Source organism: Chenopodium quinoa, unplaced genomic scaffold (assembly GCF_001683475.1).
Source record: "Chenopodium quinoa cultivar QQ74 unplaced genomic scaffold, ASM168347v1, whole genome shotgun sequence".
Lineage (NCBI taxonomy): Eukaryota > Viridiplantae > Streptophyta > Magnoliopsida > Caryophyllales > Amaranthaceae > Chenopodium > Chenopodium quinoa.
In genome coordinates, this window is record NW_018744151.1 from 2,060,448 (window position 1) to 2,084,176 (window position 23,729).

Genomic DNA, 23,729 nt, shown 5'->3' on the forward strand with positions numbered 1-23,729 from the left:
CCATATGTGTAAGTCATATGTAATTATGACTCTTATAAAGATATAATTTGATAATACCTTTTATTTCTTTAGTATATACTACCAAAAAGATTAATATGATATAATAACTTGATATAATTAATTAATGTCTACACTCCTCAAAATACTGTAGCTAAAATATGTGTGATATTATAAATTTAAATCAATAAAACATACGATTGAAATCATCAATAAAGATCCGACTTCCCCATATATTTATATATTATAAAACAATCATACAGATATAAACTTTAATATGTAACATTGCACTCGAATTACATTTAATCACTATAAGCCACAAAACATTAGGAAAAATAATAACCAATATAGCCAGAATCAATTTTCCGATCAACCAAATAATATAGAAGCTAAACACATAGGTCACATACTACTAATGTATGTTCAACACTAAAATAGATCAAGGGGCTTGATAGCTTATAATCTAATATATACGAAGTATAAGCCTAACGGTGATAAAAAAAAAAAAAAAATCAATAATAAGGTAACCGAATATATATTACCTCAATTTCTTGTTCACAAAGAGTAATGCAATTATAATTAAGAGTACAGTAGAGATAAATTGTTGAAACAACCAATCATGGATTATTATTCATATGTCTAATGACACTATTATTCTATTATAAAATTCCAAGCTACTCATTACCAATTGATAATTACAACAATCTACAAGTCACACAACATAATAGCTACGCCTACTAGAATCCTTGTATATGCTCATCCTCATATCTAATAAACAGTTGATATTAGGATAAATTATGGGAGTATATATTTGATTTTATGATATATATGATATCTATATTAAGATAGGCATATTTCCTGTCCTACTTGTCGTAGGGTTAGGGATCTTGTTTTGCTGTTAGCTTGTATAAATATTGCTATGCACATTAAATAATAAAAAAAAAAAACTTCTACTGCCTATCTTTTCGTATCTTTAGAGAAGCAAATGCATACCAAATAATACAATTTAAGCAACACAATAATAATTTACCATAAAACCCATTATATTAAATTAAAGTATCCTGTAATTCTAAGATGAATGTGAATTCAAACAAACCAAAGATTAATTTTACGTAAAAACAACTCAAAGTAATAGAACTAAATAGAACAAACAAAAGGTTTGCATATTCCGGCACCCTTACAACTTAATTACAACTTAATTATATGATGTAAAAATGTAAATGATGAATTACAGTATCAAAATAAGAGAGTAAAACCATCATATTAATGAAACCGATATCAAATTAAATCTTAAAATAAAGAATGGTCAAATCTATTGCCCTATGAATATGATGTTAAATCAAATTGATAAAACAGGTTTATACATTATTGATTCAAAATATTATATGCGTACCTTTTTGTGGCTAGATTTATTCAAACTCGCTTAAATCAGAGGTATGGTGCTGATAACGTATTATAAAATAGAGAGAAATATAAGAGAGATTGATAGAGAATATATCAGTGTATTTCTATTCCATATAATGGGGTATATATAAATACAATATATTAGGGTTTGAATGGATAAGAATATAAACCCTAGATCTAGATTGTTCCGGAATGATACAAAGGAGGATAATGGATATCCACAAATATTTCATAACAATAATTTATTTTTTCTAATCTAAAGTAAGTAAAAATAAGGTGATTAAACAAGGCCTAAGTTAGAATTTAGAAATAATTAGTTTATGGGCTTCCTATACAACAGTTCTATCTACCTTTTTGAAAACTTAATTTCTATCAAAATTAGAAAAATCACCTCAATTCATTATTTAAGTCGTTGTAGTATAGTGGTAAGTATTCCCGCCTGTCACGCGGGTGACCCGGGTTCGATCCCCGGCAACGGCGTTTTTTTGTTTTTATTTTTTTTGGTTTATTTTAATTTTTAAACTATACGAGTATACAACTAATAGTTGATAACCAAATTATAATATCAGAACATATAGTATTAATAACAATTTAATTTCATTATTTGCAATTTTATCAAACATGAATATGCGATGCGGTCCTGCCAAATTTTTATTTTTCTTCTCCTTCTTCCATTAATTTTAGATAATACATTTCTACTTTTACAATATTCTTGTATACATAGACTCTTTATTTTTGGTGATGTATGCATAGTAGTCACTTGTTAAATTTGCTTAAGGTATATTTTAATTATATCAATTTCGAGCTTATGCTTATGCTTATGCACAATACAATTATTGATTGGAAAATTTGCTCTATTAACTTAAATAACATATTTTAGCTTATGCACCATACAATTACCGCTTGTAAAATTTGCTTATTTAATTTAAATAAGTAAAACTTGCACATTAGTGCTAAGAATAATTGACATAAAAATTTCACTTAGCTCATTTAACAAAAAAGTATTTGTTTGAAAAATGGAAAACTTTATTTGAGTTAAAAATTTGGAAATACTAAGGTATTTAATGCGCACGATGCGTGTACATAGCTAGGCTTGTCAGAATCTCTTTCAATTGGTTTTATATCACAACTTTAGTTTTAAAGGGTACAAGTATCCAAACGTTATTTATTAATCTCAAACTTTTTAAAATATAGGGGAAAAAATGCTAGAAAAAGCTACTATGGTAAAATCTAAAGAAAAAGATAACGTCAGTGTTTTACATGCATAAATGGGGATATTTATATAAGTAAACTTTTTTTTTAACACTTAGGGTCTGTTCTCATACATTTATTTTCAATTCAGTTCAGTTCTGCTCTTTCTTTCTCTTATAAAATATTCATTTCAACTCAGTTCAGTTTAGTTAAGCTCAGCGGAGTTCAGTTTATGAAAACAAGCCCTTAGTTGGCATAACATTATTCATAGGCGTTTGGTTAATAAGATAGGAATGTTGTTTGGTGTAGGAGTATAAAAATTACTTCTGTAGTATATGTTGAGATTAAACCAGAATTAAAACTTTGACTTAACGAATATTCCAAGTCGTTGTAGTATAGTGGTAAGTATTCCCGCCTGTCACGCCGGTGACCGGGTTCGATCCCCGGCAACAGCGTTCTTTTTGTAATTTTTTTTTGGTAATTTGTATTTTGTTCTTCCCTTAAACTCTGCAATCCACTCAAAAACAGATGAACCTGAAATTAGGGTTATCAAAAAATTATACTCGTATTCATCAGGTAAAATTACTTAATTCCAACTTAACTCTAAAATTTTCCATGTCTTGTTTCTACTTACTTCTAATATTTAAGCTAAATTTTAATGAACTTAGATAATTTTTATTCTTACTTTCTGTATTATGTTCAGTTTATAAACGAATTGGGTTTACTTTTTATATGCAAGATTATTGAAGAGCTGAATTTATTCACTTAAAAATTACCCCAAAAAAAATATTGAATTGGGTTTTATCTTAGCTTTTTCATTCTTATAGTGCCAAAAGATTATGCTGAAACTTTTTTTTTTTAGTTAATTTTTGCTTTCTTGTAAATTGGCTGATGATATATTACATTTGAATGTTTGTCCAATTTTCTGTGCTTCTGCATCATAAATATATGTAATTTAAGGGCTAAATTAGCCTTTTGCAGTATAATTATATGATTACTCAGCTAGGTAGCTTTAGCTGGATCAATTTTTTTGTTTAGAAAGCAGAAATTTCATTGTTAAGTACATCATTGTGTGTTTGATTGTGAGGGTAGGTTGCCTAGAGCGAGGCGATGAAACTGTTTGATGCACATTGTCACCTCCAAGACCCTAGGATTTTAAGCCTCGCCCCACGATTAATCCGTTCGTCTGTTGATACTGGCATTGCCCATTTTGCTGTTAATGGGGTTTCTGAGAAGGACTGGCATTTGGTTAAGCAGATGAGTGAGTCTTATCCTTGTGTTGTTCCGTGTTTTGGTGTTCATCCGTGGTTTGTTCCTGAGAGAACGACGAACTGGTTTACTATTCTGAGAGAGTTTTTTGAGTCTACACCTACTGCAGCTGTTGGGGAGATTGGTTTAGATAAAGGGTCACGGGGGAAACAGATTGATTTTGATGATCAGGTTGAAGTATTCAGGAAACAGCTAGAATTATCGAAAGAACTGAAAAGGCCGGCTTCTGTTCATTGTGTTCGTGCTTTTGGTGACCTTCTTGATGTGATGAAGGCAACTGGGCCTTTTCCTGATGGTGTAATTCTTCATTCTTACTTAGGGTCTGCTGAGATGGTCCCTGAATTAACAAGGCTTGGTGCTTATTTTTCCTTGTCTGGATTTCTTATGTCAATGAAATCACAAAAGGCGAAGAAGATGCTGAAGGCTGTGCCTTCTGATAGAATCCTGCTCGAGACTGATGCACCTGATGCACTGCCTAAGTCGAATTTGGGTGACTTGTACTTTGTGGAAGGTGATCCTTCCTTTCCTCCTGAACTTCAGGCACTAGGGGAGAATCCACATTTGAGGGCTAACAGTAACGTGTTAGAAGTTGAGAAAGAAACATCAGAATTGCCAAAAGAAATGCTGAATCATCCGGCTAATATTCATAATGTACTTACCTATGTGGCATCTCTGCTCGAGATGAGTAAAGAAGAACTTGCAGGATTAAGCTACTCAAATGCAATTCGCCTTTTCTCTTATGAAGGTTCTAAGGTACTCCAAGAAGGTTAGTGCATTGTTTTGCTTGTATCTATTCTGAGAATATATGTAAATGGATACTTTCCATTGTCCTTCTTCTGTCCTGTCATGTTATGGCTTTCTGATTTATGTTCATTCATAACATTCTATCTGCGAACAAATGGTGTATAGTTTTAGTGAACAAAACATGAAATAATCAAGGCACTAATGTCATTCATGGAAATTCTTTGCTATGACATTAATTTAGCTGAAGGCCTTTCTTATATCCATCCTTAGGATGCATAAAACTATGTATGAAGGTTAAAGAAGTCCAGTAACACCATTATCTTCTTCCACTGAGCCACAGAAGTTGTTTAATTTCAGAAAACAGCTAGTTTTTTTCATGAGCACCATTTGTTCCCTGTACTGAGCCCATTAATATTGTTCTGCCTAAAATCTGCTATATTTCTCAAATGATTTGCCTTTGATTGGAAAAATAACAGAAGTATTCATTACTACAGAAGCTTTCCAAGGTCTGATCCTGCTGATAAGTACACAAATTCTCATAAATTAAGGCCTTATTAAAAATTTGAACTAGAAAATCAAATCATCTTTTTGGGAGCATTATTAGAGGATTGTACTTAACATGATGAGTAACCTGATTTGCATTTATAATTCTAATTGAGGCCAATCAACTGATTAACTTGCTGACATGAATCACATGATGCAGCTAATTATGGAGGATTAGTTTCAAGTCCATTTGCCACTATTCCCCCCTTCATTAAATCATTAGGTCATATTATTCTCTTATATGATTTCAAATACCTGATATATATCGTTGAAAGAAATTCCTTGAAAATGTGGAGAGCATCTAATAGATATTTCTTTCCTCTCTGTCCTTTAATATGCTCAAATGATTATTATTTTTTATTAGTACAAGGCTATGTGCGAGTGCAGTAGCGAGTTGCCTCTTAATATTTATATCAGCCATGAAAGTGATGAAACTAGTCCTATTTGGCTATGTTAATATATTGTAGTTATGTTTGCTAATGTGAAGATTGCTACGGAAGGTGAAAGTTTCTGCCAGATTAAGGCAGATGAAGCTGAGTTGATATAAAAATCCTCATCAATATGTTGTTCTATCTGATTACTCTTTAGATTGAGTGATGGGGAAAAGGTGAAAATCATACCATTATAGTGGTATTATAATATCAATATCTTAGTTATGAGGGGTTCGAGCAATGTGACAATATCTTGTTAATGGAGAAAGTACTCTTTACTCTTTAGGTAGTGTTATAGGGATACACTAGGAATATCTGATTAATATATTGAGCTAGCTATCCCTTTCCATCACATCATCTGGTTCTCTATCTGGTTGTGTGAAGGAATTTCTATTCTTAGGATGTGACCCTGTTATTATCTTGATATACAAGTGGCAATATATGTTTCTCAGGTATCACTGAAGGTCCTGTTCTGGAGTAAACTGTGGAAAACTGAATATCTCGTCTGCATCACAAACTACTCAAGATCTGTGTCAAATGTTCGGCCAACAATTGTGGCACCTGCCCTTCGCTGCTAACTCCATGTCACATACATACATCTCTTGACTGTGGTGTCATCTCTGTGCTGTTGCTCTCCATAATTGTCGACATCATCTTGTGGATGTGGTTGTACTAGTAGTTTTGTATTAAGATCTCTTTGGAAGAGGATGTATGGAACTTTTCACCCCACAATGAGGTAGTGGTGTACAAGAGATATGTGTAAAATCTGTAAATATGTTTTGACAGCTAAACGTTATCCTATTACTTGGCAAATTTGATGAGCAGCGAGTCATATTAAATGCTCCCTCCATCTGAAAATGATTTCACAAACTGTATTTTGAATTGTCCCAAACAAAACTTCAAACTTCCTTTTCATACTTTGGTTATGTTTGGTTCAAAGAAAATTTCCATGGACATCAATCAATCTCGACGATTACCCTTAGTCTTTGGGGCATTGCACCAATTTCAAGTATGAGCTACATTTTGGAACGGAGGGAATTTTTTATTTTTTTTTTGATTCAAGAGAGGCAGAGCCAAATACAAAGAAGATAAAACGAAAGAAAAAACAAGAAAACAAATAAACACACAATCAAGGAGGAACTAGGCGTGGGAAAGCCACACCTCGGACATCCTCTTCTAAGATACGACTAAGGCCTATGGGAACGGAGGGAATTTAAGTTAACTAAACCAAACGCTTCTTGTCGTATGTTACTTGGCCTCTAGTCTGTTAAATAATGCAGTACATTATTACATTCATTATAGGCACCATTATTGTTCTGGTACATAAGGAGCAATTCCTAAGATTCAACTACACTATTCAATTCATTCATATTACTTCAAAATATTCAATATGATAGCATTCTAGCAATATGTTTCTCCCTATAATACTGCAAAATACAGGGCCACAACCCCAATAGTTTTTCTTCAGCTACATGTGTCGACCGTGGTCAAACTAATAAATAATGACCAAACTTGATTATTCTCATCATTCATTCTTCTTCGTTTTCCATTTACCAACATCTCCCATGTAAGGTTGAGCGCTGTAGGCATATTGTTGAAGAACAGAGAACACGACCATCTCTAAGCAAACTAGCACATTCTGGATTCCTTCTTCAATATGTTCAACATCCAGCCAGGAATATCGAGATCGAATAATCCCCACAGCAACCAGAAGCTCAAGCACAATGCCCTGACAGTATTAAGACAATGAATGAGCTTTTTGTGTGAATTGAAGTGGATTAGGACAAAAACTAATGTACAAAAAGATTGCTACATAAAAAGCCAGCATATTAGATTGATGGATACACACACAATATGATTTGTGAAGATTTTACCTGCCAAAAGCAAAAGAAGACGATGCCCTTAACGCAGAGGAACTTAGCAAGCGGCTTGTGTGGTTCAAGTTCCTTACCAAAAACATGATAAAAGACCACCAAAGAATATAGAGCCAGTGATACTGAAACATTGAGGACTATTGTGAAAATCCAGCTGATTGTAGAGGTGTATAATCCAGCAAGTTGTAATGCTATCATTAAGATGGAGCAAACTGGCCGAATCATGACAAATTGCCATGTCCATAGCTTCAGAAGCTTCAGTGTATGGTGGTCTAGGCGTACAGTGTGAGGCTGCATTAGCAGGCCAGATCAGCATTAGACTTAGCAAGCAACTTATCAAGTTAATAAATTCAACTTGACCCTTATCAAACACTCAATCAGGAATGTTCTAATTGTGATATATGCTTAAGAAAGTTCAAATATGCATGGAACCATAAAAGCCAATTCCTGATCATATTTTTACACAAAATATGATACCATTTCCATATTACTTTCTTTGAAGTCATCATCTCAACAGAATATACATGGTCTTTCTAACGGTCACAACTAAATAAAGGCCGATGCATGCATGAATCCAAACCTCACTAGACCTGGAAAGCAGTAGGATGCACATTATGGTGTTGGCAGTGATGGTGGTATTGAATATATTGCAGTATGATGTATCTCACCTACAAGCAATCGGAGTACGCACTAACTTGTAGTCCTAGCTTAAATCTATTACAAAAGATGCCTTATAATAACATAAATTATGTGTATGTGTGCGCGCGCGCTTTTTTGTAACAAGACTGCTCTGTGTGAAATGTTTCAATGTTATATACTTATGATTCTGTATACTTAACATTCTGGTAAGGCATTCTTATATATGGCCATGCAATACAGCATGAAAATTTTAGCTTAGAAAACAACTTGCAAATTTCAATACTACTACTACAAGATACTTAGAGAGACTGGGCTGCCAAGTGCAAAGTTTGCTTGCTTAAAAACTGCCAAGTTCAACAGATCTCAGTAGGATTCAATTTGGTTGGCTTGAGAAACACCTTCACAGTCCTGTTATTCTGTCCTTTATGTATTTATATTCAATTATGAAAAGAAAAACTGTCGGTATATAAACTCACCTGAAATAGTGTCATTGGAAAAGAATGGTGGATTTCTCTTCCTTTGATTTCATCAGGCACTATATTTTTGCTGATTGATATATTTAAGTAACTATACATTAATGCCATAAATTTAGCAATGACCTGCATTAAAGTAATGGGGAAAATTAGATTTATAGTAGTTAAGCTAACCAATCACATGATTAGAAATTATGCAAATAAGAAACTTACCAAAGCCTCGTAACATTCCTTGATCGATTCCAAGGTCATGAAAAATGCTTTGCTGCCACGAATATCCATCAGACCCACAAAAGACACAACAGCATATATGGGAGCCATGAGGATAATCACAATAATAGCCTTTTGTTCCTTAGGGTTTTTCCAGTAAAAAAGATGCTGTGATAGAAGTTGTATCGTGAAATGCAGTGAGAGCAATACACAAAATGCATTTCCCACTATGATGATCTCACCACGATTCATTTTAGTGAAATCCAACATGGGCAACATCTTGAGGATTTATGAGAATCCACACAGCAGACCTGCAAAATGGAAATCAAAGCATCATCAAGACCATAGTTCAAATTTACGACACTCACTTTATGATATAACAAAGAGTGGTGGTGTACTGAATTTAGAAGCAAAAGCGGAGTATATCAGAAGAATCAACGATATCTAAGATGTTCAGAATCAAAATATATTGCCATAAAAACAGAGACCAAATATCATTGTTTGCTTGTCAATCATCCGATTAGGCTCTGAAAGTAACCATTCAGGGCAAGATCCAAGTTCACACTACAGAATGTTTACAAATTACAACTATCATATCCCTTTTCAAACTTTCTTCTCCATTTTTAAGAAATGTGGTTACCAATTTGCCATAATCTTCCTCCATCCCTAAGTGTTACACTGTCGGTTGCTATAATTGCTATTCACGAATATCCGAACAAGCACTTAATTCACTGGTAGTAAGTGACTACAATGTAACAACTACCCTAATCCAGCAGATAATTGATAACATTATCCAAAAACTAATAACAAGGTTATAACTTGACCATTTAAGATAACTAGCATGTGTCAGTATTCTAGCATGAGCTAAATGCTTGAATAAATCGAATTTATAACGACGAATCAGTTACGAAAATCAAAGATTACTTTATCAGTAATAGTTTCTCATGTGTCTATATGCTTACAGCCATCTTAATTTCCCACAATAGAGGAGGTAATACAACAAACACCCCTCATAATTTCCTCAGTTTTTGCTATTGCAAATTCAAAACACCCAAATACACATTTCACTTGTATTCATCAAAATTGTGATTAATTATGGTGAAATACAAACAATTGAGCCAAATTATCTACTGAATCATGGTAAAATACCCACACACACAAAAATAATTAAAAAACAAAAATTAAACCCTTTGATTTGTTTAGTTTAATTATACAACAAGCTCATCATTACATTAAACCCCAACAATCTAAATCTTTATGAAATTTAACAAAATTAAACCCAGAAATAATTAAAGATGCAAGATCCAAAAAGTTCCAGAAACCAAAATTTCAATCCAGAAAAGTAATTGACTGAAACAGCAACAGCTTAGTGATTATGCAAAGAAATACAGAAAATTGCAAAAAAAAAAAAAATGAAAAGTGAGGACTTACTTTTATAGATTTGCAGAAAATCGATAATCAAATACAGTGAGTAATGATCAAAACGTTATCAATATTTAAGCCATTAAATAAAGGCGGGTTCAGAGTTGATGTGGGGAAAGAGACTTTGAATAGTTTGATAATTGATAGAAATAATGTCAGGCATTTAGGCAATGGGTCAAGCCTCGCTAATCACGTGTACCATATCATGACGTCTGATTTTTATTACTCGTACTAGTTTTGTCTAGGGGTGAGCAAAGACCCAGGGTACCCGGTACCGGACCCGGAACCGGTTAGGATCCGCCGGGTCCGGACCCGGAACTGGTCCCACCGGTTCCGGGACCGGGTCCAAAATGTCGGACCCGGTTGTAACCGGTTCCGGGACCGGGTCCTAAAATTTCGGACCCGGTACCCACTGGGTACCCGGTTTAAACCAATTCCAGTTCCGGGTACCCGGTCCCGGATCCAGACAATCCGGGTACCCGGAACCGGTACTGATTTAGTTATAAAAAATTATTTTTTTTTAAAAAACCCAACAATCCACAGTCCAATACAACATTAGGCCCATTTCATCCAACTCATTTCTGCTAGGGTTTCTGTCAGCCACTAAGCCTCCTCATTTCATTGAATTCATTTTTGCTAGGGTTTTGTTCTTCTCTGTTCATTCTCAATCTTCTCTGTTCTCCTCTGAAAATCTCATCTTGTCTTCTTTCGTTCTCATCAATTCACTGATTCTCGGTCTTCTTTCGTAAGTATTTTTCTCTTGGTACTCAAAATCTCATCCTCTCTTTCGTTCTCATCAAGCCACTGAACGACTGTCTCTTTCGTAAGTATTTTTCTCACTTTGTTTGCTTTTTGTTTCATCTTGCATATGTAGATCTCTGGTACTGTTTATTACTGCTTGCATTTTCTTTGGAGATAGTTAGAGTGTTTATGTTAATTTTAATTTTTATTTTCTTCAATTTCTGAGGGTGTTACGAGTGTTTAATATGCTGAAATCAATGAATTGGTACAAATTGACTGCACTTATAGTCTTTTTCTGCAATTTCTGGGTGTTTGAATAGATTCTTATTGAGTATTAATTGGTGGGTACCATTTTTAGTTGCTGTACATGTTTAGTTCAGTCATTGCTTTTATAGAAGTTGTTGTTTGGCTGTTAACATTGTGGTGTTGATCTCAGTACATGAGGTGGGTACACTGGGGTTTCGTTTTAATGATGTTATGTTTGCTGCTTGCATTCTCCCTGATAGAGTTAAAAACATTGGAAGAAACAGAGTCAATAACTCAATGTTCTATCTTTTGGCTTTTACCACTTGCGATGGATTAGTGGAAAAATTTCTTTAGAGGAGATATTTCCCAAAGTTCAAAAATTTTTTGTTGAATTTTTTTCCTGACTGAATGATTAAATAAAAAAATCATACTACACTACACTACAATCCCATCTTCTGATCACATTCACCTTGCATCTTTGCAATAGTGTTTTTTTTTTTTTTTTTAATCTAGTTATCATGATATTGGTTTACCTTGTTTTTTTTCAGATTTTCAGATCTATTTCTTGTTTTATTGAGCTGGTCTTTTCTGAAATTTGTAGTTGTGGAGAAAGATGTAGATGGTGATGCATGTGCAGGAACTACAGTTGGATTTCTATGTAGAATTCTGCTTGTTTAAAAGGTTTTTATAGAGGAGAAAGTGTTTCAACAACTAAAGGAACCTTCTTTTCATAAGATTAATTACCATTTTTTCTTTATTAAGTTCCAATTCCTTTTTGTATTCTTCATGAAGATGATGTACTAGGATCTGTGCATATTGTCTCTCCTTTCTTTCTTTGTGTTTATGTGAGTGAGACAATATCAGTTCTGACTGTTGTATGTATTTGTGTAATGCATATAATCACTCTCACTTTGTGTAATGTTTATGTCTTATTAAAGTTTAATTTGTTCCTATTTCAGAACTATGAGCAATACCGACAATTCGTCAGTCCCTATGGATGATGAAAGTGAGGTTGGAAACGAGAATGCAACAACCAAATCAACCAAGGTTGGTGACAAGAGGAAGTCTGAATACTGGAACCATTTTTGGGATTTTAGAGATCCAGTAACCAAAAAAATTGTTCAAGTCAAATGCAAATATTGTGAGAAAATGCTAACAGGTAATACTAATAATGGAACTTCTTCATTAAAGAAACACCTTGGTGCATGTTCAAAATACCCTCCAAATGTAGACAAAAAGCAAAAACTCATTTCTGTTTACAAGTCTCCTGAATCTGATGCTACTATAGTCTCTAATTGGAAATTTGATGAAACTGCTTGTAGACTTGGTTTGGCAAGAATGGTTATTGTTGATGAACAACCATTTTCTATTGTTGAGCGTGAAGGTTTTAGGTATTTTTGTAGTGTTGCTGTACCTCAATTTCATATACCTTCACGTTTTACAGTTGCAAGAGATGTGAAGAATATATTTGTTTGTGAAAGTGGAAAATTAAAGAAATTAATTGGGTGTTTGAAATCGAGAGTGTCACTAACAACTGATTGTTGGACCTCCATTCAAAATTTTAATTATCTTTGTTTGACTGCTCATTTTATTGATGATAATTGGAAGTTGCATAAAAGAATTTTAAATTTTCAATTAATGGATAGTCATAAAGGTAAGGAAATTGGAAAAGTTGTGGAGGCATGTATTCTTAAATGGGAGATTGAGGATCGATTGTTTTCTTTAACTGTTGATAATGCTAGTTCAAATGATGTGGCGGTTGGATATTTGAAAACACATTTTCATGATAAACTTGTTTTGGAGGGTTCATTTTTTCATATGAGATGTGCTTGTCATGTTCTAAATTTGATTGTGAAAGATGGTTTATCTAGTGTGAAGTCTTCGATTGCTCGAATTCGTGCTGCTGTTAGATATGTGAGGAGTTCACCTTCTAGAGCTAAATTGTTTGCACACTCTTCTATGTTGGTTAAAGTTTCTTGTAAAGGTTCAGTTTGTCTTGATGTGGCAACTAGATGGAATTCTACCTTTCTCATGCTTGAAACCGCATTGAAATTTGAAAAAGCTTTTAATAGGTTTGCGGAAGATGATCCTGATTTTAGTAGGGAACTCAAGGATGGAGTACCTACACAAGAAGATTGGGTAAATGCTAAAGTGTTGTCTTTGTGTTTGAAATTATTTTATGAGTCTACAAAGAAAATGTCGGGTAGTTTATATGTTACTACAAACTTGTATTTTCACGAGGTTTTGGAGGTGTTAAGTTGTTTGATAGAATGGGAAAACTCTACAAATATGGATATTCGTATTATGGGTAGACAAATGAGGGAAAAGTTTGATAAGTATTATGGGGATCTCGGTAAAACTAATATCATGATGTTAGTTGCGGTTGTTTTAGATCCTCGATATAAGCTTAGGTTTTTGAAGTATTCTTTTAAAAAACTTTATCCTAACAACTTTGCCAAAGTCGATGTTATTTGTGACAATTTGTATGACAATGTTCAGAAGTTATTTAACCATTATGATGCTATTATTGCTTCTTCCTCTTCCAAGAATAATCGTAATATTAATGTTGCCAATGTGGATAATGGTTCTGAAAACTTGAGCTCTTCAAATAGTGAGCAAATGAAAAAGTTTTATGATGATTTTGATGAGGAAGAAAGTGATTTTATTGTTGAAAAAAGTGAATTGGATTATTATCTTGAAGAAGCTCGGGAGAGAAGGGTTGAAGGGGAAATGTTTGATATTTTGGGTTGGTGGAAAGAAAAAAGTGACAAATACAAAGTATTGTCAACATTGGCTAAGGACATTTTGGCTATACCAATTTCTACGGTTTCTAGTGAATCCGCATTTAGTACATCGGGTCGCATACTTGATCAATTTCGTAGTAGTTTGGGGCCAAATATGGTGGAAGCTTTAGTTTGTACTCAAGATTGGTTAAGGGCGTCAAATGTATGCATTGATATTGAGCGCTTCCTTGAGGATGTTCAAAAATATGAAGAAGGTAATACACTAATACTTCTATTATTTTGTATATTTATCTATTTTATTTCTCTAAGTTTATTACTTATATTGTTTACTGTTTTTTTTTAGAATTGGATGGTAGTGACACTGGCATCACACAAGTTAATGAATTTGTTGGAAATAATTGATGTGACAAAGGTTTGTATAATTGTATTCTTAATTATATTGTATGAAAAGATATCAAATGACAAATATTCTAAGGACATTTTGGCTTTTGTTTATAGGGAATTTGTGCTTCCTTGTTGGCTGCTGCCTCTTTGCTTTGTTGTCTGCTGTATGCTGTCTTTCTCCGTTGCTTAGATGGTTGCTGACTTGCTGCTGGTCTTGTTGCTGGCTGATGGTGTGCTCAGCTGCTGCCTGCTGATGGTGTGCTCAGCTGCTGCCTGTTGCTGCCCTTCCTTTTCTTCCCTTTTTTTTCTGAACTTTTATTTAAGTAGTTGTTTTGGTTATGTTTGGATGTTTGGACTTTGCAGCATTGTTGAAGTTTGTTGTACTGATATTTTAGGTTGTTGAATTGGTACTTTTTGGCTTATTAGTTTGTAATATTTGTATTTTGAAATATTTGTATTTTGCTAGCCTCCAAAACTAATTTAGGGATATTATTATGTTAATATAACTAGCCTGCAAAATTCCATTATATATAATAATATATTATATAACAATTATAAAGAAAAAAACAGTATTTTACTACGTTGAATAATACCGGGTACCCGGTTTTGGAACCGGTTCCTACCGGGTCCGGGACCAGTTCCAAAAAATTTGGATCCGGTATTAACCGGTTCCGGGACCAGTTCCAATTCTTGGGACCCGGTTATAACCGGTTCCGGATCCGGGTATTACAAATATGACCGGGTACCCGGTCTTGCTCACCCCTAGTTTTGTCCATAAATGAATGCTAGGTGTTTCATATTATTTGCAACCATTTAACGTAAAATAGAGAGAAAAATGTCTAATCGTTGCAAATAATAATATAACACGGAGATAATTAAAAAAAATAAAAAATCTCTATCTCGAAATAAAGTTTCAATATCTATGATTAATTTCTTTCATTTTTAATATTTAATAAAAAAAAAAAACAATCATACAACCCATGTAGGTAGATAATCTCGTTGTTTCAAAAAAAAAAAAAAAAAAAAAAAAAAAAGTAGATAATCTCGTAAGATTATACGAAGGAGTATGAAATCATATTGGATTATAGAATGAAATCATACAAGATTTTATACAATCATATACTTTGTAGTTATCAAAAGATCTAATAATAGGGGGTTGATTCTTAAATAAATGTTGCATAAGAATTTTTGAATGAGAAATGGGGCGATATTTTTTGTCTCGTGGCATGAAATTGCCTCAAGATTGAATTGGCCTTTTCCTCAAGCTTGAATTGAGAAATAAGGACACTTATATACTTGTTTGTAACAATCCAAAACAAACACCACTATGTATACAAGTAAAACATATTACCTCTGTTAATGGTTATTTGCAACTGGAATATTTTATATCTCACAAATAATACTACAAAGTTGCAGATAATCATTAACGAAGGTAGTATGTCAAATAAGCATCTTAACTCTTAAAGAAACAAACCATTAAAATCTCAACAATGTAAGATTTCATTTATTGACTGTAGATCTTCTCAAAAACTTAAATATCCAACATGCATAATACAATGAACTATGGCTAGAACTTATTTCAAAAAAAAAAATGAACTATGGCTAGAACAATTGGCCATTTAGGTTGTTTCTACGGGTATATATACTGCACTTGTTCTGAGTCGGAGCTGATTGGTAGAACCATCTCATCTATCATGGAAGAAGCAATATTTTGCCAATGTGCTTGCTACTTTCCATAAGCTGATGGGCTTCAGCTGCCTGTGAGAGAGAAAAGTACTTGTGAACTACAGGCTTCACCTTCTTCTCTTTGATAGCAGGCCACACATTCTTCTCTACCTCCTTCACAATAAGCGCTTTGTTCTCTGGAGTTCTATTCCGCAGGCCAGCAGCTAAAAAAAAGTAGTGAAACGTTATTGATCGATGTAACAGTCGATCAGGAGTATAAATCATCTTATCTTGTCCAAACTACTAAGTATGCCAATTGTAGACTTTGCAGTGGTGAATATGAAAAAACATAATTAAATGTCAGAAGGGTTTAAAGATGGAACAGGATGTTGTAAATTAATTTTCCTTAAGGTGAGGTTGTGTACCCTTTACAGAACTAAACCCGCTCCACATTGACCAACAAGTTGAACAGGCCCAGCATGCGCGGGAAACTGTCATGATCCTCGACAACTAAGGGTGTCTTCAGTGGACATGAGGTTGCTGATTTTTGTGTCATTTATAGGGTAGGATGTTGGATTGGAGTGATCATGTTGCTAACTTACAAAAGTGTTGTGATTAAGAGAAATTCCTACAAAACTTTCTAAAGCAATAAAATGCCAGCATTGTGTAGAAAAAAAAATCTGCATACCTTGCACCGTGAGTCTCTTTGCTGCTAAACTTGCAAGGTTGATTTGTGAGGTAGATCCACCTTGGAAGCCAATAATAAAAAGCCGTCCATCAAAATTCAAGCTGTCAATGTTTCGCTGCAAGTAAACTCCTCCCATGTTGTCCAATATAACATCAACACCTGTTTGTTCAATACAATCAATTATTCTTACTAAGATAGCAAGGATAAAGGGAAACATTCCCCTTGCCAAAATAGTTCACTTCTCTGTACTAGACATTGGCTGGGTCGTAAGAAGAGTATGTCAATCATAAGAAAGTGGCAAATTATGTAACATCACAAAAAGGAAGTGAAACAATAGATTGGTAAACAAAGAAGGTTTCAGACATCAAAAAACAATTTGAATACTCCGTAGTCTGTACTACATCACATATGATCTGTTCCTCACAAATAATACCTTTTCCAGCTGTTTCTTCTTTTACTCTCCCAACAAAATCTTCTGTCTTGTAATTGATACACACATCAGCTCCAAGATCTTTACAATATGCCAACTTTTCGTCAGAACCTAGAGAAGAGAGCAAATTATAGACCTTTAAGCTTAATTTTTAACCCACTCGATTCTCCAAAAAATACAACTTAAGTCTGTCAACCTGCTGTAACAAATACTTTGGCTCCATAATATTTAGCTGTCTGAATAGCGAAAGTGCCAATGCCACTAGAGCCCCCATGAACCTGTAAATATAGTGATTGTAGAGAAAATCAAAATTTGCAAGAATTGTTCATCAGCCACTTTCAAAGAAAGATAGCATAAGAACAAATCATTAAATGAGATAGCACCCGATGATACACACAGATAGCAGAAGATTGTAATTTGACAACAAACTTATAACTCTCTTTGGTTTTTCTCTCAGTAGACCTTTTGAGTTTTGACAAAAGAAAATCACAAATCTCCCCAAGTAGCATGAAAACCAACAACAAATATTCATCAAAACATTCCAAAGGGATTTGAAATTAGTAAGAAAACTGCAAATCTAAATGTTTGCTGTTGCATTTTCCTACCACTTATGTTATATATGAATGCTTCACAGAATCACAGTAACTGATGATACTAGAATTTCTTGAAGTTCATATATGAACCTCACATTTGGTCATGTGGTCAACAACCAAAGCACAGCCTAGAGGCCTAATTGAACAAATTTTTATACATAGAGACTTTTTAGAATGCAGGAAAGGGACATGGTCATATAAAACTATTTAACAGTGACAGATACAAAATCAGAGTAGTCTGTAAGTTACCAAAAATGCCTCTCCTACTGAAAGCCGGCTTGTCATGAAAATAGTTGACCAAACAGTACATGCCACCTCTGGGAAACTTGCAGCATCCTTGAGAGAAACACCATCTGGGGCAGGAAGAACCTGTCCGGCAGGAACAGCCACTTTCTCAGCATAACCTCCTCCACTAAGAAGCGCACACACCTACATTATAGCAAACACCATTCATCATCATTATAGCATGATAGCTTACCTTTGAGGCTTTGATACTCAAACACCAATTTCAATCCAAAATACCAAATTCTTAGAAATATGTATGAATGACACTTAAACACTTCAAAGGAGAGCAGAAGCATATGACCTTTATAACAGTATAGGCAAGTCGATATCTAATGAATGCACTAGTATTCTAGTAAAATCATACTAAGTCTGCTGTAACAAATTATCTTATCTATCTGTTAGGTGCACACAACTAGAACTCAGAACTCATGAGTCAGGGTTGCTAAATTAATACAATAGCAAAATTTTAATCAGATGCTACAACACTACTAGGTCAGTCATTTTTTTTTAAACCACTTCTAGGTCAGTCATATTCCTTCACATTTACAATACATTCCTCATGTTCTTGTGGCTGATCACTGATGCTGTATATTATGCTAATACAAGTGAACAAATGCATCAGAAATCAGCAAATGATAGTTCTTACAAAATAATAAGAGGCAACCCACCAATTACCAATGTACAATTCTATAATTTGTTCACCAACAGTCTATTTGGGTATACTAACCAACATGCCTAGTTTACAATAGTATACTCCCAATCAACTCCATAATACCACAATGCTCCAACTCAAGCGCCTTCTGGGTCAGAACCCCCCCTCCACCCCCCCCCCCCCCTCTCTCTCTCTCTCTTCTCCATTTTCTCCCTCTTCCACGATAGTTGATTCAGGTAGCTTAGGTTTAGCCAGCTTTTGGGTTTACAACATTCAAAATCAAAACTTTCAGGGACAATTTTCGGCCAGCTCTAAATGCATTTCATCTCTAGCATTACTGATCATTTTGCTACCTCAAACATACAACCAGCTTACCTAAAAACATTTAGGTTACTTCCACTATTATCAATCAACAACTTATTGAACCAAATTTAATCACAATCCATCCATAGTAACCAATATCATTTGCAAAGAGAAAGTGCACAAATTAACATGATAAATTAATCAATTCAATCGCATATAAAACAAAACTACAAGTTAATCAACACCCCACATATAAAAAAAAATGACAAGATTACAACTTTTCTTAAAAATTATAAAAACCCAAATCACCAAACTCCAAATAATACGAAAATTGAAGCAGAACAAGAAAAAAATTGTAACCTGATCACCAACTTTCCAGCGAGTGACACTGTTGCCAAGTTGAAGGATGGTTCCAGAACATTCTAGACCAGGATAAGGACTAGCCCCAGGTGGGGGAGGGTAAGAGCCCTTCCTCTGAATGGTATCTGCTCGATTAAGGGCAGTTGCTTCAACTTTGATTAAAACTTCATCGTCTTTGATTTGGGGGTCTTCAACCTCTTGCAATTGCAGCACTTCTGGACCTCCTGGGCTTGTTATAACTACTGCTTTCATGGTTAATTTTGCTCCTCTGAATTCTGAGGGAAATGGAAATTGGGAGAGAGATTCTACAAATGTTTATTGAAATGATTTTGAGCTTTGGACACAAAGACACAAACCGATGTCTAGAGTCTATGACCTCGTTTATATTGATTTGATTATTTATGGCCTAGAGAGTGTCATATAGGATGGCTTAAGGTGACCAAAGTTAGAATTTTCACACAAAGACACAAACTCATGTCTAGAGTCGACCTCGCTTATATTGATGTAGTTAGGAAATAATGATGGAGCAAGCGGTTTAGACTTTAGATTCATTGGGCAATACTCTGTACAGTACAACCTTACAAATGAAAATTACAAATGGGGTAACATAACAAATTCTAATTCTTAAGCGCTTAGCTACTAAGATAAGACCTCATTGGTATATACTCTGTATAATTGATTACTACGAAATACTCACTAATGAGTAGGCCAAGTCGTCCGCACATGTGTTTTACTTCGTATTTAGTTATTCCAACAGCTTTACGTTAACTTATTGTTCTTTATATCTACTACTCTATTGGATTACTAGTAATCAATTACAAGTATTAATATTAAATACTTAACTACATAGGGTGTATCAATTTCTGTTTATTTTAGTCCCTAATACACAATTCACATGTTGAATTGTCGATGATAAAGGATGTACTACCTCAGTTACATATTATTTGCAACGAATTAGACATTTTTTCTCCCTAGTTTATGTCAAATCGTTACAAATAATATGTAATGGAGGTAGTAATAGAAAAATACAAGTAGCTTGGAGTAGCTCCAATTCAAATTAAAAATAGTACAGTATGGAATATTAAGAAGATAATGTAACATATAATAGTGAAGTATAAAAAAATGAACAATTTAAAAATCTCAATGCTGATCTCAAAGTTGCTTATAATAATAAACAAACTCAAATTTTTCCAAATCTTTACATATAAAGTAACAACAAAATCGTAGTTTGATTCATCTAGCCAACCACTCTAAAACACTTCACATTGTATCTTGGTTAAGGTGATATTTGCAAATAGTTTATACAAATTTAAGTATTTATGAAAAGTTGATTAATTTATTATTTATTTATTTTTTTCTGTTGGATAACAATTTCAGAAGCTATGAAGTCAATGAAGCTTAATTGGATTGCTGGGGTGCTTACTTTTATGCACTTGGTTCCTGCAATTCTTTGTTGGGGACAACATGGCCATTATGCAACTTGTAAAATAGCCGAGGTAAGAACTCGTGTTTAAAAACATGTACTCCGTATTAGACTACTTAGACGTGTCAAACAAGTTGTTCGGATCAGATTAAGGTTGATCAATCTAATTTTTCGAGTTTGAAGTGAAGTTTTTATGTACCAATTTCTAGTAAAATTTCAAAATTTGACAGTCAATCTAGCTTGCATGACTTTTATGATTAAAATTAGTTATCGGATCCATATATGGATTTTGTCTGATGCAATGTTGCAAATGATAATGCTATTGTTTTTAGGAATTTCTTACTGAAGATGCTAAGGCTGCAGTCAAAGGATTGTTGCCTGAGTCGGCTAAAGGCGAACTAGCAGCTGTTTGTTCTTGGCCTGATCTGTCTGAGATTCGTAAAGGATATCCCTGGAGTTCTGCATTACATTATACTAACACCCCAAATTTTGTCTGCAAATATGATTATTGCCGTAAGTTTTACTTAATTTACCATGGATGCAGTGGCCGATCCAGAAATCCAGCAATATTTTGACAGTTTAGCTAGTTTTCTTTTTACTGTCAATATTGTCTTAAGACTCTGAAGAGTCTGAACTCAGCTAACCATACTATATGAAAAACTCGATAGTATATTATAGTATAATGTTGACTTCTTATTTTCATTTTTACATTACAGGAGACTGTCATGATTCTGCTAACCAAAAAAATAGATGTGTGATTGGAGCAATGTACAATTACACCATACAACTTGTGTCAGCTTACCATAACTATGGTGCTCAACAGAAATGTGTGTCGTATATGCTCTACAAATACGTTTATTACTTTGTCTTTCAGTTTCTATTAATCTAACTCATAGAATGTACTGTGTATTCATAGATAACTTAACAGAAGCTCTCATGTTCTTGTCTCATTTTTCTGGTGACATTCATCAGGTATGTACGTGCTCATTTCTTTTAAGTCCCGAGTAATTCCTTAAATCATTTGGTAGAGTTGCTTACTGAATAAAATTGGCATCATCAATTTATAAATGGTGGTTTTATTTATAAAAATGCAGCCTCTACATGTTGGCTTCGTCGGAGATCAAGGTGGAAATTTGATTAATGTCACTTGGTACAATCAAAGCACTAACTTGCATCATGTATGTTGTTGTATTGGTTCCTGTTTTTCCTTCTCTTTTTTCCTTGCTTACTCTAAATAAATGCTAAACCATTCTTTAGTCTTATATGCCGATGTATGATGTTATGTATGAATTTAAATGAAATTTTTTCCTTAGGTATGGGACACAGCAATCATTGATTCTGGCTTGGAAAAATTTTATGATTCAAATCTGACAATCATGATAGGAGCACTATTAAGTAATATCACGGTAGGTTTCTTTGCTGAATCAATGTTTTGATCGCTATCACATCAGTAAAAATGATTTCAGGAACTGTATGACAGTATATACTATATGGTAAATCAGAGATGTAGTTTCAGCATACTTTCTAATGTTGCGCTTGTTTGATTTGTTTCCTCTAGCATCATATTGTGATGCACTGCGCGAAACTAAACCAACTGTCTGTACCAACATCTAATATTCATGTTAAATTTTTTTGTATGATCACTTGATCAGGATGACTGGTCCAATGAGATCAAAATCTGGGAAAAATGTAACCATACAGTCTGTCCTATTCCGTAAGTTTCTACTTACACTCTCCATGCTGTGTGTTTTCAGAAATTTTCATAATCTCCCCTGCTCAACAGAGGTAATGTAATACTCTAAACTTGTGCAGGTACGCATCTGAGAGTATCTCTTTGGCTTGTAAATACGCGTACAAGAATGCTACACCAGGAAGCCACTTGGATGGTATATATCCTTAGTTTCCTATCTTGGCAATATTAAAAAATAATTACATAAATATGCATTTTCTTAATCAGAGAAGATAATCCATGTAAAATAGAACAAAATGTGATCTCTTGGTTGCACAGTAAAATGTAGGCTACTAACCTAGTCGTAGATAAAACTTGTCATTACACTACTGCCATACAAGCATCATTGTTAGTCTTACTGATGCATATTGCATATATTTGCTTCCTAAAATGGTTATCAATTTGTTTGTAACAGATGAATACTTTCTTTCGAGGCTGCCAATCGTGGAGAAAAGGTTAGCTAAAGGTGGGATTCGCTTAGCTGCTACGCTTAACCGGATTTTTGATGCCCAAGTCACAATGGAGAATCATAAACTTAGTATCTTGTAGCAGGATTGGTGGTGATAATCAGTGAGATGACTGTTCTGAGTGCCACAAATATTTTAACCAGCATTATGCATTCAAATTAAGCTTTGATTACTGGAAGATTGAATGTGATTTTGTGTAAAGATACCTGATTCAATGCCAATGCATATTGATTCAATTTAGATTTTCAAAAGCATATAAGAAAATACAGATTCAATACATGAATATTATTAACAAAAAAGTCAGATTCAATACATAATATTGAAAACCAAAAAAAAAAAATGGGCAGGAAGCTTTCTCATAATCTATCAGAGCCAGGTTTCGATCCTGGGACCTGTGGGTTATGGGCCCACCACGCTTCCGCTGCGCCACTCTGATGTTGTGATTCTGTTTACACTTCAAAATATAAGACACAATCATTTCACTTCATTTACATTTTTTCTTGAAAGACCTCACTTGCCTTTATACTCATTCCATTTTAAAAAATTTCTTTAAATTATGGACTTGTGGTTTTAAACTTACATTAGACTATAGTTAGATTATAATTTATTTTTTTCAGAAAGAAAAATAAAATCTAAATAATACTTCGTAACTGAATACATCTATTTTTACTTCTTTGTATTTAAATTTACAACAATTAACATTTTCGTACAGTAAAACTTATCTAACAATATACTTGTACAAAGTATTTGTTACTGTAAATCTGTAATGTGGATTTTTATTAGATTAATGTTCTCCCCATTTTCTTTCTCTTTTTTTCTTAG

At 33.8% G+C, this 23,729-nt stretch overlaps 4 protein-coding genes and 2 non-coding genes across 7 annotated transcripts; 3 read left to right on the forward strand and 3 right to left on the reverse strand.

The window, feature by feature from the left end:
• Positions 1-1,809: 1,809 nt before the first annotated feature.
• On the forward strand, positions 1,810-1,881 carry TRNAD-GUC. The gene has a single exon. It is a non-coding gene; the product is annotated as a tRNA-Asp (tRNA).
• Positions 1,882-3,064: 1,183 nt separating this feature from the next.
• LOC110693541 (uncharacterized metal-dependent hydrolase YabD-like) lies at positions 3,065-6,454 on the forward strand. Of its 2 annotated transcripts, none has more exons than XM_021870666.1 (3): positions 3,065-3,168; positions 3,685-4,627; positions 6,032-6,454. In XM_021870666.1, exons 2-3 carry the CDS (start codon positions 3,703-3,705, stop codon positions 6,058-6,060), a joined length of 954 nt encoding a protein of 317 aa, XP_021726358.1. In that variant the 5' UTR covers positions 3,065-3,168; positions 3,685-3,702; the 3' UTR covers positions 6,061-6,454. The 2 variants fall into 2 exon arrangements, with proteins under 2 accessions (XP_021726358.1, XP_021726357.1); XM_021870665.1 differs by having other exon boundaries at positions 3,685-4,614.
• A 343-nt stretch (positions 6,455-6,797) lies between these two features.
• Positions 6,798-10,354, reverse strand: LOC110693545 (transmembrane protein 184C-like). Its single transcript, XM_021870669.1, has 5 exons — positions 10,207-10,354; positions 8,779-9,086; positions 8,569-8,691; positions 7,454-7,744; positions 6,798-7,308 (listed from the first exon to the last, which is right to left on the reverse strand). Exons 2-5 carry the CDS (start codon positions 9,052-9,054, stop codon positions 7,105-7,107), a joined length of 894 nt encoding a protein of 297 aa, XP_021726361.1. The 5' UTR covers positions 9,055-9,086; positions 10,207-10,354; the 3' UTR covers positions 6,798-7,104.
• A 5,425-nt stretch (positions 10,355-15,779) lies between these two features.
• LOC110693544 (quinone oxidoreductase PIG3-like) lies at positions 15,780-19,688 on the reverse strand. The gene is made up of 6 exons (XM_021870668.1): positions 19,289-19,688; positions 17,938-18,117; positions 17,292-17,373; positions 17,099-17,206; positions 16,666-16,824; positions 15,780-16,201 (listed from the first exon to the last, which is right to left on the reverse strand). Exons 1-6 carry the CDS (start codon positions 19,538-19,540, stop codon positions 16,005-16,007), a joined length of 978 nt encoding a protein of 325 aa, XP_021726360.1. The 5' UTR covers positions 19,541-19,688; the 3' UTR covers positions 15,780-16,004.
• An 809-nt stretch (positions 19,689-20,497) lies between these two features.
• LOC110693757 (endonuclease 4-like) lies at positions 20,498-23,337 on the forward strand. The gene is made up of 10 exons (XM_021870928.1): positions 20,498-20,569; positions 20,666-20,784; positions 21,044-21,224; positions 21,428-21,538; positions 21,628-21,683; positions 21,806-21,889; positions 22,025-22,117; positions 22,364-22,425; positions 22,524-22,597; positions 22,856-23,337. The coding sequence occupies exons 2-10, from the start codon at positions 20,671-20,673 to the stop codon at positions 22,987-22,989; spliced, it is 909 nt and encodes a 302-aa protein (XP_021726620.1). The 5' UTR covers positions 20,498-20,569; positions 20,666-20,670; the 3' UTR covers positions 22,990-23,337.
• On the reverse strand, positions 23,272-23,343 carry TRNAM-CAU. Its single transcript has one exon. It is a non-coding gene; the product is annotated as a tRNA-Met (tRNA).
• Between the last annotated feature and the right edge of the window lie 386 nt (positions 23,344-23,729).